Source organism: Acomys minous, assembly GCF_964271855.1.
Source record: "Acomys minous genome assembly, chromosome: 14".
Classification (NCBI taxonomy): Eukaryota; Metazoa; Chordata; class Mammalia; order Rodentia; family Muridae; genus Acomys; species Acomys minous.
The window spans coordinates 77,177,668-77,193,571 of NC_140496.1; the positions used below are offsets into that span (position 1 = coordinate 77,177,668).

A 15,904-nucleotide genomic window follows, 5' to 3' on the forward strand; every position below is an offset into this window, starting at 1 on the left:
CCTCTTTTGGAATGCATCTGGATCATAGTTTTGGCATGGGTGTGGTCTAACCAGGCAGGGTACAGTGAATAATTATCATCCAACAGTCTGTATTCAATTCTTTTTTTTATGTTATATGAGGTTTATTAAATGAGCATGAGGGGAGAAAGAAAGGGAAAAGGGGTACCCCAGAGAGAGACAGAGACCAAGATAGAGACAGGAAAAGAGAGAGAGAGAGAGAGAGAGAGAGAGAGAGAGAGAGAGAGAGAGAGAGAGAGAGCTCTGTATTCTATTCTTAACTCTATCTCCTGTTTCAGTCAGGATGATAACCTGGCCACGGATAAGGCATCTCTCTGTAGGCAAGAGTCTAGACCAGTGGTTCTCAGCCTCTGGGTCTGATTTATAACAGTAGCAAAATTATAGTTATGAAGTAACAGTGAAATGATTTTATGGTTGGGGTCACCAGAATATGAGACACTGTATTACAGGGTTTCAGTGTTAGGAAGACTGAAAACTATTGTTCTAGACGATTCTTTGGCAAACGGATTTGGCTTTCTGCAAAGTTGGGTGCTAATAGCTGCAGACGGTTTAATAGTTCACATCCTCCCTTTCACGCCTGTTTCTTGTAACTAATGCTTTCCTTGGTTATCTCCTGAGGCTGTTGTGATTCAGACAAACAATAATTATATCTCTCTATAAAGAGAACATTAGTTTAACTCGGCTCGCCGAGGAAGCACTGTTAGTTCTAGACCTTTGGGGCAGGGATTTAGGTGTATCTCAAATAATTTATTTATTGTACAAAAATAAGATCTTTGTGACTCCCAGCTTAGGTTTTATGAGCACACTTACGGCTCCAGATCACTCCTCAGCTCAGCAGAGTGGCTGCTCCTCGCTGACTGACCTTCTTCCTGGCCTACGACAGACAGTGACTCTGTGCTTAGCCACCCGTCTAGGATTACTAGATCGGCTCATCGAGGAGAGGTGACACCTGTATTGAGCACAGCAGCACTGAGGTGCAGGTGTCTTTCTGTCACAAGATAGACCTATAAATCTGAGGCCTTAGGCTGGTGCTAAGATCCATAGATGAAGGCCGCTGTTGGAGGACTGCTGTGTACCATGAATGAAATTCTGAGCCGCAAAGATGAAGTGCCTCATTTACCTCAAGGAAGGAGGGCTGGGCAGATGGTCTCGTGTGTGGTTTCTGCCAGGTGCTTGCACACTGTTGCCAGAAGTCCCAAGTCCCCTCCACAACAGCCATCTCCTATCAGTAATGGATACTCTTGTTTGGGGCGGATAGGTGTAGGAAGTGGGCAGATCTGCCTCCGGATTTTATTCATCATTGTTCACCAAGTGAGATGTTTCTATCCTAATTAACTAAAGTTTTTGAATCTTACCGTGTTCTGGGCAGCCAGCTGCCATATTTGTGCGCTCTCTCACACATATTCTCTCTCTCTCTCTCTCTCTCTCTCTCTCTCTCTCTCTCTTTCTCTCTCTCTCTCTCTCTGTTTAGAGTTGCACTTTAAAAGTATACTTTTAAGTATGTATGTTCTACACCTGAGAATCTAAAGATCTTTTTATAGACAGAGGCTGAAATGCCTTTCCTATCGTCTGTCCTGCTGGTTGGATTAGGCACCAGATTGGTGTCTCTTGGCTTTTTTAAAGCTTCAACTCCCCCTGCCCCAAGACAGGGTTTCTTTGTGTAACAGTCCTGGCTGTCCTGGACTAGCTTTTGTAGACCAGGCTGGCCTGAAACTCATAACGATCACCTGCCTCTGCCTCCCGAGTGCTGGAATTAAAGGCGTGCACCACCGCACCCGGCTAAAGCTTCAGCCTCTTGTCAGTTTCTCAGTATCTATACATCATCAAGTCGTAGGGTCTTCATGTTTGTCTGGCAAGTCTCTGCTGAAAGTTCGGTTGTCTCCCTATGGGTGGTGGTGTGTGGAGGAAACATTAGGTTGTGGGGCTCAGTGAAAGGAAGTGACCTCATTGGGGGGGGCTTCCCCTTAAAGGTGTATTGGATCATAGCACCCTCCTTTTGAGCAGTTTCTTCTGTCTCACCCTTCCCACTGTGATCCATCACAGACCCAAGGCAGCAGGGCCGAGGAGCCATGGACTGAAACTGTGAGCCAAAATAAACCTGGCTTCAGATATTTTTGTCTCAACAGCTGGAAGCTAACACAGTATACATGTGGGGATGCCTTGGTGTAAAGGCCTGGCTGTGCCTTTGCCCGTAGACTCTGCTGTGTTATCCTATTATGGATGCGATCGTCCTTGACTTTCAAATTTCCCTAGCAACTCCACACCCCAGAATGACTCCCAGGTTCTGTATTACTAAAATAAGATTTTTGGGGCAGGAGCAGCCTTCAACCTGTGCTTCCTAGCCATTTGAGCAGAACATGGAAGAGAGGATTAAAGAAGAGGCTGAGAGAAGAATCCAGAAAACGTGACAGATGCCGTTTTAGTCACTGTTCTGTCTCTATGCAGAGACACCATGACTGACCAAGGCAGCTCTCGTAAAAGAACACAGTTAACTGGAGGCTTGCTTACATTTGTTGAGGGGGGTAGTTCGTGATCATCATGGTGGAAAACAGGTGAGCTTTACATCCTAATCCACAGCAGTAGAGAGAGAGAGAGAGAGAGAGAGAGAGAGAGAGAGAGAGAGAGAGAGAGAGAGAGAGAGATTGGATAGATAGAGACGTGGCCTAGCATGGGCTTGTGAGACCTCAAAGCCCACGCCCAATGACACACTTCTCCAGCAAGGCCGTACCTCCAAATCCCTCTTAGTTCACTAGCTGGGGACTAAGCATTCAAACACGAGCCTTTGGGAGCTTTCTCACTTAAACCGCCACAGGTGCTGACAGGAGTGAGTTTTAGGTAGATAGTTGGGGCGATTCAGCATGCCATATGTCTGGCACTTACATAGTGTTGGGTACGATAAGTCGAGAGATGATTTACAATATGCAGAATACGCATGGGCTGTGTGGAAACACTGCGCTATTTTGTGTTAGGGGACTATAGGAGCTAGGGATTTTGGTGTTTGTAGAGGTCCTGAATCAGAGCCCCGTTGAGGATACAGCAATTAAAAAAAGGAGTCAAGTGCTCTTTACGACCCTGTGGCGGGCCTGGAATGTGTGGCCATCAGGCAGTTCTTTTCCCATGAGAGTGAGCCCGCCACCCTGAGGTGTGCTAGCAGCAGCTTCCTGTGGAATGCTAGCTGCTCACATCAACCCCAGCACCACAGGAGCACCAGCTTGCTTCAAACCCAGTGCCGAGATGTCTGAACCCTTCTGTCTCCCTCCCTGTTGGAGGCTTCCAGTGAAACTTTCTAAAACCAGTGCCAGTTCTTGGCTGCCTCCTAGCAGCTAGAAGGCTTCTTATCTGATGTAGTGTCTCTTTCTGCTCTTAGGAAGTGCAGGCCCTTGGGGCTTGTGGTTTTGAAGAGAGTCTTTTTCCTCTGTTGTCTTATGTTTTATTTGACAGAGGATGATGCTTACTTTGAGGAAGGGGGTGAGTTTGGGAGGGGCAATGAGGAGATATTCATATGCGATAGTTCACCTGGTATTTCTCAGTTGTTGTCTGTCATTGACACTTTATCCTAATAACTTTTCCCTAGTGTCTCCCATCTCTGCCAGATTTAGTACAAAGGAATGGAACTGTGTTATGGACCGAGCTTTGAAGGCTCCTAAGTTTGCCCGGCACATAATTTAATTTCTGTGAACAAATACTACTGTAGAAATCTGAAATGAGGGCTAAAGATGAACTGTGCAGATTGGCCTGCACTTGAGGGAAGAGCAACTCCAAACAGCTTCTCTGAACTGCCCAGACCAGAGAACCAAGGCTTGAGCAGGTGGCAGAGGCTCCAGAGAGAAGAGAGACACAGGCGGGGGGACTCAACTTACTGCTCTGAGTTGGGGTCTCAGCACTGAAGGAAGGACAGACGGACAGTTGATGTTCAAGGGGAGTGAGAACCGACTGACCATAGGCTGGCAGTGGAGGATGGTCTACCCATAAGGCCTTTCTCTTGGTCTTTATCCCTCATGGTGTTTACAGGAAGATGCTGTTGCACCTCAGCTCCACCAGCTTACCAGCCAACATACTTCTCAGAGCTGTGGTCCTCACTCGCATTTCTTTCTTTCTCCCCCACCCCACCCCCCCCCCCCAAAAGACAGGGTTTCTTTCTGTAGCTGTGGCTGTCCTGGAACTCACTCTGTAGACCAGGCTGGCCTTCAACTCACAGAGGCTGCCTGCCTCTGCCTCCCTAGTGCTGGTATTAAAGGTGTGTGCCACTATACCCTGCTATTTATGTGTATGTGTACCACCTTTTTGTCCATTCATCTGTTGATGGACATCTCCTTAGTTCCATTTCCTGGAACTAGTGTAGCGGTAAACGTATCTCCATGGTATGTTGACTTAGAGTCCTTTCCTTCGGGTGTGAAGCCAAGAGCATTGTGGCTGGGGTCTGTATTAGTTCTCTTTTCGGTTTTTTAAGAGACCTCCATACTGATTTCCACATTGCTCTACAAGCCTACACGCCATCACTAGTGTGTATAAAGGTTCCTTCCTCTAGGTTTTGTCATTTGTTGTCAGCTTTCTTGATGACAGCTGTTCTAATCGGAGTGATTTGGACTTTCAAAGCAGATTTGATTTGCAATTCCATGATGTCTAAGGTTGTTGAGCCATTTTTTTGCCAAAAGAGCATTTATTGACCATTTTTATTTCTCTTGAGAGCTGTTTCATAGCCTACTTATAGATGGGATGATTTTTGTCTTGATGTTTCATATCTGAAATTCTTGATGTATTCTGTTTATATATTTTAGATATTAATACTCTTAAGTATAATTGTGTTTTGTTGTTATTGTTTGTTTGGTTGTTTTGTTTTGTTTTTTATTTTTGAGACAATATCTCACTAAATAGTCCTGGCCTAGAACTCACCATGCTGGCCTTGAACACAAAGATCCACTTATTTCTGCTTCTCAAGTGCTGGGACTAAAGTATGCACCACCACACTTGACCTAGCAAAGTATTTTTTCTCATTTTTATTGGCTGTATCTTTTTTTTTTTACATTAGGGTTATTGTTTTTTGTTTGTTTTGTTTTTGCTTTGTTACAAGGAGGAAAATGTCATTTTAGCCTTGTGTTCAGAAATTAAAGCTTTTGAGATTAAAAATAGTGAATTAACTGTATTGGCTAAAGGTCTTTTCCCCGTTGTTCTGAAATTTGGATAATGCATGTGATGTGTTTTGATCAGATTCCTCACCATTCTGCCCACCGCGCTCCCTCCCAGCTCCATGTGCTTTCTCTACTTAGTGCGGCCTGTGTGTGCATGGGCGAAGGGTCACCTACCGGAACATGCATGTTCCTTCCAGGATCCCATCCCTGAGGAGAACTCTCATTCTGCCAGTCTCCAACATTTGCCAATCAGCTCATCAGCTAGCAGGGGGGTGTCTCGAACCCTTCCATGCTGGGGTTTTGCCTGGCTTGATCCTGTGCAGGTCTTGAGTATGTGGTCACGGCTGTGTGGTGATGTGTGCAACAGCCTGTTGTGCCAGGCCTCACGTTTTGCTGCAGATGCTTACTTTCTTTGCTTCTGCAGAATTTCTACCCCTTCTATCCAATGATCCCTGAACCTTGCGGGCAGTGCCTGGGAGATATATAGGTCTCCATCCATCCCGTTTAGGGCTGTGTACTCCATGGTGTGTTATTCTGTGCATGTTGGGCCGTTGTTGGTCTCTGAATGACTTGCCATCTACTGCAAAAAGAAGCATCTCTGATGAGGGGTGAACCGTGCACTAACCTATGGGTATCAGGTAAGAGCTTAGGGTGCAGTTTATTACTGCGTCCATTTAGCAAAATAAAGAGTAGTAGGTCCTTATGCCTTAGGCAGCCATCGGTTTTTGGCTCCATTCATAGTGCTGGTCATGAGTTCCTCGTGCAGAGTGAGACTTAAGTCCGGTCAGAAAGTGATTGGTTATTCTTACGGCCTTCACTCCTCTGTTCCCCCAGCGGCCATGTCTTGCCAGGCCAGTTGGTAATAGCTCTAAGGCTCACAGCTGTGTAATCTTCCAGTAGAGAGACTGACTTCCAGGTCAGCCTTGATTTCTCCATGTCCTATGACTCAGGTACATGTGCTGTTTTTATCGCCTCAGCATCAAATTCTGGGGGTAACCAAGAAGACTGGCAATAGCCTATAATGTTTGGGGGGTCTATACCTTCACAGGTATCCCATACCTGGTGTTAGCTTTTTTTTAGTAGTCTGCGGTGTCTAGGTAAAACGCTGTCCCTATGTTATAAGGCAGGTCCATTTGAACACTACGCTATCTGTAGAGACTCTGCCTCGGAAACAAGGTAGAAGCAGAGACCAACTCATGGGTGTTGTTCCCCGACTCCCTCCCCTTGTATCGTGCACACACACTAATAAAAGATTATTTGTAGGCAGTCAAGGTGGCACATACCTGTAATCCCAGCACTTGGGACGCAGAGGCATGCGGATTGCTTTGAGTTCAAGGCCAGCCAAGGCTACACAGACAAACCCTGTCTGGGAGGGGGTAGATTATTTTAAAAAACCGTCACCACCATTCTGCATAGGGAGAAAAAACAAACCTGTACAATTTCATCTCTGTATTTGATAAAGCAAGATAATAGTTTTCCACCCGACCTCCAAACATGGTCTCACTGTGTAACCCACACCGGCTTTATGCTCCACCTGTCTCTGCCGTCTTTTGTTGGGATTCTAAGTATGCAACACCTCTTTACTTTTTTTTAAAGATTTATTTCTTTTATGTGTATGGGTGTTTTGCCCACATGCATACCTTGCACCGTGTGTCTATGGTTCTTGGTACAACCGAGTTGGGTGGATAAGTAGAAGTTTAGTGAACTCACTGAAGTCAGCCGTGCTGCCGCGGAGACAGGAACTGGATCCGAGGTGAAATGAGTGAAGAAGTGAAGACAAGTAGAGCGAAGAAGTGTCACACGCAAGGGACCTGCTTGCTGTGTGGAGGAGATAAATTATCTACTAATGTTTATCTGGAGCAGTTGCAGCTTCCTGCCTCTCCCTTACTGAATCTCTGCTGGCAGAATCTTCCACTATCCATACTTCCTCCTTCCTGCTCCCTCACCCAGCCCCCAGTGGCACCCAAACAGACAGAGAGTAAAAGTAGACCTTTTCAAGCCATGAGGGCACAAGGGCAGGAACCTTGCTGCACAAGAGGCACGCTTTATGCTGTAGAACTGTCGCCAGGCTAGCTGTGATCCTCCGGGAAGCTGCAGTGTTCTCTTAACATGACAGTGGAAACTTGTTGGGGGTTCCTTTTGTAATCCTGGCTAAGTAAACACACAGTTGAAGTAAATTATCCATTACCCACTCCCTGGGTTCTCTATTTATGAGTAATGGAGCGTGAGGAGGACATTGTAGTCCCCCAAATCATGTTTACCTCAGCATGGTGATTGGAGAAGGGGAGGCACCTGCCCCTGTCAGGAGCACTGGGCACTGTTCTGGAGATACCTGAAAGCTCTCTTGAGCCTGCAAGAGCAGAGTATGACTTTCATTTATTTGAGGTGAGAAATGACATCTTTGCACACCTTGGGGGGAAAATATGTAAAGCCGCCATCCTCACCTGAAGAGGAAGCATAGTCAAGGGTAGGCAGTTGAGCCCGCTGGTTTGTAAGACTCGGTGCTGACTTTCACTGTTGGGTGTTGGATATAACCTAGCCCGCTTCTTCCCCGCCCCCCTGGCCCTACCGACCCATGGTCTCTCCCAGAATGGACACAAAAGTGCAGCCGCCTGCATAGTCGTGCTTGGCTCCTACGTGGCTGGTCAAAGCTGAGCTCTAAGGACCTCCTCCTGAGCAACGTAGTGGTGCACGTTGCTCCATGATCAAGCGTAATTATGTTTTATGGCCAGCAGACATCCCTGCTGTTCATTTCCCTTTCGGACAAACACAGTAATTGATGCCCAAGCCCCTGTCTCTAGGCCCTGGGCTCAATGAAAAGACAAAGAGCATATGATCCTGCCTTGCTCCCAGCTGCTGCCCCTTCCTCCTCCTCCTTTATTTTATTTATTTATTTATTCATTTATTTATTTATTCTTTTTGGTTTTTCGAGACAGGCTTTCTCTGTGTAGCCTTGGCTGCCCTAGACTGCAGGTGTACATGCAGGCAGAGCACTGTATACAAAATAAACTACTACCTTTGAAAGATCCTTTCCTAATAATACCATAAACCTAAACCTTTATATTATTTTTTATGTATTTTTCTTTTATGTGTATGGGTGTTTTTGCTTGTTTGTATGTCTATGCACCATGCAGTACCCATGGAGACCAGAAGAAGGTATCAATTGGATCCCCTCAAACTGGAGTTATAGAAGGATGTTGGCCATCAAGTGGGGGCTATGATTCTAATCCAGGCTCTCTGGAAAAGCAACCATCACTCTTAACTGCTGAACCATCACTCTAGCACCTTAAACTTGTGTGTGTGTTATTTCGTCTGGTTTTTTTCCTGAGACAGGGTATCTCTGTGTAGCCCTGGCTGTCCTAGAACTCACTCTGTAAACCAGGCTGTCCCCAAACTCACAGAAATCCACTTGCCTCTGCCTCCCAAGGGCTGGGATTAAAGGTACGGGCTACTGCTGCCTAGCTACCCTAAACTTTTAAAAAAGTAAAACAAGTATTAAAAATGGCGTGTGCCATACCTTTAACCCCAGCTCTTAGGAGACAGAAGGAGATGGACTCAGAGATCAAGGTCAGTCTAGTTTACAGAGTGAGTTCCAGGACAGCAAGGGCTATAAGGAGACTCTGTCTCAGAAAAACAAAAAAATAAAAAATAAAAGAGCTGGGCATGGTGGTGCACACCTTTAATTCCAGCACTAGGGAGGCAGAGGCAGGTGGATCTCTCTGAGTTCGAGGCCAGCCTGGTCTACAATGAGTCCAGGACAGCCAAGGCTACACAGAGAAACCCTGCCTCAAAAAACCAAAACCAAACCAAACCAAAACAACAACAACAAAAGATACTTGTGTGTGTGCATGTTTGTGTGCCCATGCACAGATGCGTATGTGTTTTGCTGCAATAGAAGGCAGATCCCAGAACTTTGTAGACCAAACTCCTGGAACGGTATGTCCTAGATAGTAGAGATGCTATGTAAAAATAGTCCCATGTGTGGAAATCTCTCCTCATCCTTTGGAATGTAGTGAGTAATGACGCAATCTCTAAAGTTTAAGGTCCTGCTGGTGCCCTATTGCAACACTCCCGTCCCTCGTGTCATGACTGGGACTTTATTTTGTCTTGTTTGAATTCTCCCCTTGGTCCCAGCTTCTCTCTCCACGTTCCTTAATGGACACTGTCAGTGCTGAAGTGGAGACACCTGAGTGAGGTCACCAGCAAACTTCTGCGTAGGGAGGACTGCCTGTCACAGCTGGGGAGGACTTCTGTGAGCCAATAGTTGGGGGTCACCCCGTTACTGAGGACCTCTAAAGTTAGGGGACCTGTGTTTCAGATCGCATCCAAGTATGATCAGCAGGCAGAGGAGGATCTGCGCAACTGGATAGAGGAGGTGACAGGCATGGGCATCGGCACCAACTTCCAGCTGGGCCTGAAGGACGGCATCATCCTCTGCGAACTCATAAACAAGCTGCAGCCAGGCTCTGTGAAGAAAGTCAACGAGTCCTCGCTGAACTGGCCCCAGGTAACTGCCAGGCGAGCCCCCTCCAGTCCTCCTCCCGCGGCCCCCCTTCTATCCTTTCTTTTCTCCCTCCTTCCCTTCTTTCCTTTTCTTGCTCCCCCTTCCTCCCTCCCTCTTCTCCCTTTCTTTCTTCCTTCCCTCCTTTCCTTCTCTTGTTTGAGTTTTACTTTGTAGCCCAGGCTGACCTCACAGTCATTATAAATGACCTCCACGATGGGCAGAGCTTGGACTATTCCTGCCTCTGCCTCCCTGGACCCAGAATTACAAGTGAGCTGCTCTCCCCACACTCTTTTTTATCTACTGAAAATTATCAAACACAAAAGTTGTCCACATGACTGTATTTGTTTTTGCCATTAAAATGTTGTCATTGTTGAGCTGGTCCTATAATCTTCTTTAAGTTTAGTTTTAGACATTTTCTACATTAGTCAGTCTGCTTTGAAGGATTTGATACTTTTTTACACAAGTACCACCTGGACCATAAGAATAAAGTGGGGATGAGGATGTAATACATGAGAGAAGAATTCAAAAAGAGAGAGAGAAAGTGGGTGGAGCAAGCCGCCAGGAGGAGCCAGTAAGCCACACCCTCCTGTGGCCTCGGCATCAGCTTCTGCCCCCAGGTTCCTGGCCCATTTGAGTTTCTGTCCTGACTTTCTTCAGTGATGAACAGTGACATGGAAGTATAAGCAAATAAACCCCCCTCCCCCAAAAAAGAATAAAGTGGGGAGAGCGAGGCATTTAATGCAGTGACTCTTAGTTCATGGTGGAACGTTGCACCGCAGCTTCATTTTAGCTTTAATTTGAAACTAAAATTAAAATGCATAGTGAACTAGTAATGTGTGTGTGTGTGTGTAACTTTTGACAAAGAAAAGTGCAGGCAGGCCTGGATAGCTCTGACACTCTTAAGCACGTAGTTAATGATGATGGCCCTGGGGAGTAGTGTGCAAAGTGCTCGCCACCTGAGCCTGAGGGCTGGAATTGCTGGACGGACCTATCATCCCAGTTGTGTGGGAGGCAGAGACAGGGAAAGGCCAGAGCAAGTTGGCCAGCTCGACTAGCTATGTATTTGAGTCCTGGTATATCAGAGATACTCCCTACCTCAGCCAATAAAGTGGAGGACGATGGCGGGGGCGGGGGGGGGGGCAGGGGGGGAGTGGCTAATAACCAACCTTTAGCCTGCGAGTGTACATAGATACATATACATAGGCACATTTACCTAAATGCATGCAAACACATACTGCACACACAATCACACATGGCCAATTTTGCCCTTAAAGAGCTTTAAAAAGCAGAGAATGTGGGGACGTCAACGTGGCCCAGTTTGTGGAGTGTGTGCCTAGAATGCATGAAGTACTGGGTTTGATCACAGCATAAATAGTGGTGGTAGTAATGATTACAGCACCAGGTCTGGAGGGTGGGGGTCCTTGTTGGCTCATAACCACCAGTTTGATGCCAGTTTGAGCTTCATGAGATTCTGTCTCAAAACAAGAACAGTAAAAAAGTATTTTAAAAAATCGACTGTAAAAGAGTAGTTCATTAGCCCTTTTCCAGAATAAGCTGTGTGCTTTCTGTTTGTCTGATGAAGAATCCTCACCAAAAAGCCTCCATCTGGTGTCTTGTAAGTAGTCACCAAGACTGAAGAATCTTGTTTTTGTTTTTTGTTTGTTTGAAACAGGGTTTCTCTGTATAGCCCTGGCTGGACTTGCTCTGTAAACCAGGCTGGCCTCAGACTCACAGAGATCCTCCTGCCTCTGCCTCCTGAGTGCTGGGATTAGAGTTGTGTGCCGCCACCACCATCCGGCTTAGACTGGAGCATCTTGGTGTGTCCATATGTAGCTCCAAAGCTTACGTGATGCTTTCTGTTAACAGCTGGAGAATATTGGCAACTTTATTAAAGCTATTCAGGCTTACGGCATGAAGCCCCACGACATATTTGAAGCAAATGATCTATTTGAGAATGGCAACATGACCCAAGTTCAGACTACGCTGGTGGCTCTAGCAGGTCTGGTACGTACATGTTTTTCACTTGGTCGAAAAACAAGATCAAAACCGGAAGGGAAAAAAAAAAACCTTCCCTGCACATAGGTAATGAATTACATCATTGTTCTCCCAGGGATGCACTGACCCGGTGGGGAGGGGCCTGTATCTTCTGTAATTGCTAGCTTTGTGAAAAGGCTGCTGACATCAGCCTGTGCTAGATGGGTTAATTAGAACCCTCACATTTCAAAGGGTACAGTATTATCGTTGAATAGCCCTAAGTAGGCTTTCTACCTCTGGCATGACATGATCTCACCCAAGAAGCCGATCTGTGGACATACGTTTGTTGTTTTCCTCTTCAAAACTCTGGTGGCAGAATATCTGTGTTCCAACTCAGTTGGTGAATCTGTTTCTGTCTAGGCGAAAACCAAAGGATTCCATACAACCATCGACATTGGAGTTAAGTATGCAGAAAAACAAACAAGACGTTTTGATGAAGGCAAGTTAAAGGCTGGCCAAAGTGTAATTGGCTTGCAGGTAAGCGGCATGGTAGTATTTTCTCATTCGCTCACACGGTGTCATTAATTATTGCCACACAAAATGTTAAAATGTTGTCCTCTCATTTGCGTGTCCTCTCACGCAAATTGCTTGGATGTGTACATGACTTACACAGTTTCTGTTAAATATGTTTTAAGATTTATGTGGTGCATGGTGGCTTGCACCTGTAATCCCTGCACTCAGCAGGCTGAGGCACAAGGATTGCTCTGAGTTTGAAGTCATGATGCACTACATATGGGGTCAAGTCCAGTCTGGTCTATAGGGTGAGATCTTGTCTCAAAAAAGAAAATTAAATTAAGAAAAAGATGGTGTTTTAGGTTTCTTTTAAAAAGAAACGTTGGGTATGTTTCTCTAGGAAATTAAGTTCTTGATGATGTTGTTGTTTTTAACTCCCTAATTAAATTGTCTTTAAAAAAGAAAGAAAATGCATTTTATAGATCCTTAGATATTATTGACCAGGGGAGGCAATATATACAAAGCCCAGAATGCCAAAGTCTTTATACACTAAGAACGTATGCTATAGCAGTCAAGCCTTACTGATTGGGTCACTTCGTGCTTGGGAAGTGTTTGGTTATGATGACTTTTACAGTCTCCCCAGAGAGAGTCACAAAACACAGCCAAGTGGTGTCAGTGCTGGGGACCTCCTTGACATACTGACCTCTTGATTGTGAGTGTATGTCAGGTGCTTTAACTTTATAAAAAGTACAACATGGTGCTGGGTGTGGTGACACACAACTTTAATCCCAGCACAGAGGCAGGTGAATCTCTTAGTTCCAGGCCAGCCTGGTCTACAAAGCAAGGCCAAGACAGCCAGAGCTACACAGAGAAACCCTGTCTTGAAAAACCAAAGCACCCAAACAAACAAAAGTACAACACTCTATAAATGGTGGGAAAATGGAAAGGAGGAGTCCAAACACTGGTCAGCTAGGCAGTTCTAACTCCATGCAGCCTAAAAATTGACATCAGTGTTTGAAAAGACAGGTTAAGGGGAAAAAAGTCAGATTATAAAATGCTGTTAACTTCTAAAGGGATGTGAGTACTTTCGTAAAATGTGGGTTTCTGTATGTGTGTGTCGATTTAGGCACACATAGGGGCACAGGCACATATGCAAATATGCAAATAAAACCCAAAAGGTATTCTCAGCTGTCTGTTGCAAACTCTACTTGCATTTATACAAACCTTAATATTGTAGTGATTTCCCTCCCCCCCTTTTTTGTTTTTTGTTTTGGTTATGTGTGTTGTGCGAATCTTTCTCTCAGAGCAGGGGTTTTGCTTTTAATAATGGGCGTTTTCTTTTCTAAGTGTCCCCTGAGCATGGTGGTGTGCACTGTGAGCCCAGTCCTTGAAGTGGAGGAGTTTATCCTTTGACCTAGCAGTGCAAGGCCAGCCAGGTTCTATGGGAAGTGGTCTCAAAGAAAGCAAAGCCAAAACCTGTTTTAAGGAGGAAAATAGGAATGGCTCTGAACCTGTTCTCCCCTTCCCTCCTCCTCCCTCTCCCTCCCCCCCCTCCTCTCTTTCTTCCTCCCCTCCCTTCCCTCCTCTTTACCCCTCCCTCCTTCTCCACCCCCCCAGCCCCCCCCACCCCCACCCCCGGCCTTTCTCTGCTGTTGGTTTCTCTGACTGAAGTAAGCACACTTTAATCTGGTACCTGCGCTGCAGAGAAAGGAGCATCAGGGAAATTTAGTTCATAGTTCTGCCAACACAGTAACTTCTTACTTCATATTACATCTCTTTCTGCAAGTTCACTGTGCTATAAGGTTCTGAATATTTAAGAAGATTTGGAACTTTTCTCTTAAAATTCATATCTAGTTGCCTAGGTCTTAGCCGCCTTAGCTCAGGAACCTGTAAGCCCCTGGCTTTCTTTACTTTACAATTTTTTTCCCCTGGTGCTTGGGAATTGAATCCGGATCATTACACATGGTAGGCAGGGACTCTAGCTCTGAGCCGCACCCCCAGCTCTACTTTACGTCTCCTTAGTAACACAGAACATTTTATTGTGTGTATGTTATTGACTTCTGATAATTAATGTTGATCTTTTAACTTAAAAGATGGGAACCAACAAATGTGCCAGCCAGGCGGGTATGACAGCCTATGGGACTAGGAGGCACCTTTATGATCCCAAAATGCAGACTGACAAGCCCTTTGACCAGACCACGATTAGTCTGCAGATGGGCACCAACAAAGGAGCCAGCCAGGTAAGCAGTGTCTTAGTACCTGAAGCGAAGGGCACAGGAGGGCACGCTAAGTTAGCGCTGATGCTACAGTGAGTAGCTGGAATCTCAGGCGGTATTTTTTCTGCGGTATTTTTAGTCTTCAGGAAAGTCAGTTTTGCTGAGAGAGCAAAAGAATCAAAGGACTCTTTCTCCAGCCTGAAAAGTGTAATGTGACTTATGGTTTTGGTTGACAGACAGAACGGTGGCCTTTCTGCTTAACCAGAAGAAAAAAAGTGATGTTTATGTGTAATCCCTACTCCAAAATACAAGGAAAAGAGAGTTGGTTCTCCCCTATTCCTGTTGGTTCTGGTTTTAAAGGGGCCCATTTAAGTAGGTACCTAAGATTATTTAGATATTTGGCATTTCTGATAAAGAGCCGTTTAGTCCACATTCTTATGAATAGTGAGAGGTTTGAGGTTATATGAAACGTCAGCTAAATAATTCTTAAATTGTTAGTTTGCTAGCTTTCTCTATTGCTCGGGTAAACCACTCTGACTAAAAGTAACTTGTAGAGCAAAGGGTTAATTTGGCTGGCCTTTTCACGTCATAGTGTCATAGTTCAGCCTTGAGGGAAGCTGAGGCAGGCACCTGGAGTCTGGAGGATGAAGCAGAGACCACAGAGGAATGTCACCCACTGGCTCTCCCTACTTGCTCAGCTGTCTTTCTTAGACCCCGGGGCCTCCTGTCCAGGGGCCCCCTGCCTTCAGTCACACTCAGGAAAAAGCCTTGCAGGCATGCACACAGGCCAAACTGGTAACAGGCTGCTCTTTCTCGGAGGTTCACTTCCTGGTGTGTCTACTGAAAACCCAGATTCAGTCACTTAGTTTAAGAGGTTTTTTTTAAATAGATGAGGGCGTGGTCAAGATGGCCCAGGGGTAAAGGCACTAGTCTGCTGATCCCTGGAACCCACGTGAAGATGGGAGGAGAGCGGCGACTCTAAGAAGCTGTCCTCTACCTGACCCCTTGTTTTCTCAGTCCCCTGTCTCGGGTGTGCATACGCACACACGTAGTGAAAACGAGGAGGTACCAGTAACAATGTTGAAAGAAAGCAGCAGGATTTTTTTATCTAAAAACAGTAGGAATAAGTTTTGGTAAACTTTTTCATTTTTATGGTGATATCTGTTATTTTCCTTTAATGGACCATGCCCTGTCATGTGTAGTTGTTTCTCACAGTTTGAGAAGAACCAGTCCGTTAGACCTGCTCAGCGTGGTTCTTACTGAATACATGTGTGGCCATTAATAGACTTTCATGTGTGCAACCTTTAGGTATACCTATGTGGGACCTTGTAAAAAAATATATTTAAAAAATGTAGTTATTTGATTTTCGTGTGTATGGCTATTTTGCCTGTATGTATGTATGTGACCGAAGGCTTAGTACCCTTGGAAGTCAGAAATGACATGGGCTTTCCTGAAACTGAGTTACACATAGTTGTGAGTCATCATGTGGGCGCTGGGACTGGCCCTGGGTCCTCAGCAAGACCACCGAGTGCTGTGTTTAACTACACACT

General features: G+C 45.6%; 1 protein-coding gene across 1 annotated transcript in view; it reads left to right on the top strand.

Annotated features, from left to right (window-relative positions):
* The window catches only part of CNN3 (calponin 3), a 30,503-nt gene that overhangs the window by 13,199 nt on the left and 1,400 nt on the right, over positions 1–15,904 (top strand). Inside the window, exons 2-5 of the mRNA XM_084755405.1 lie at positions 9,466–9,654; positions 11,518–11,655; positions 12,046–12,162; positions 14,232–14,378. Of these exons, the coding sequence (XP_084611531.1) occupies positions 9,466–9,654; positions 11,518–11,655; positions 12,046–12,162; positions 14,232–14,378 (591 nt within the window). The remainder of the gene's footprint in view (positions 1–9,465; positions 9,655–11,517; positions 11,656–12,045; positions 12,163–14,231; positions 14,379–15,904) is intronic.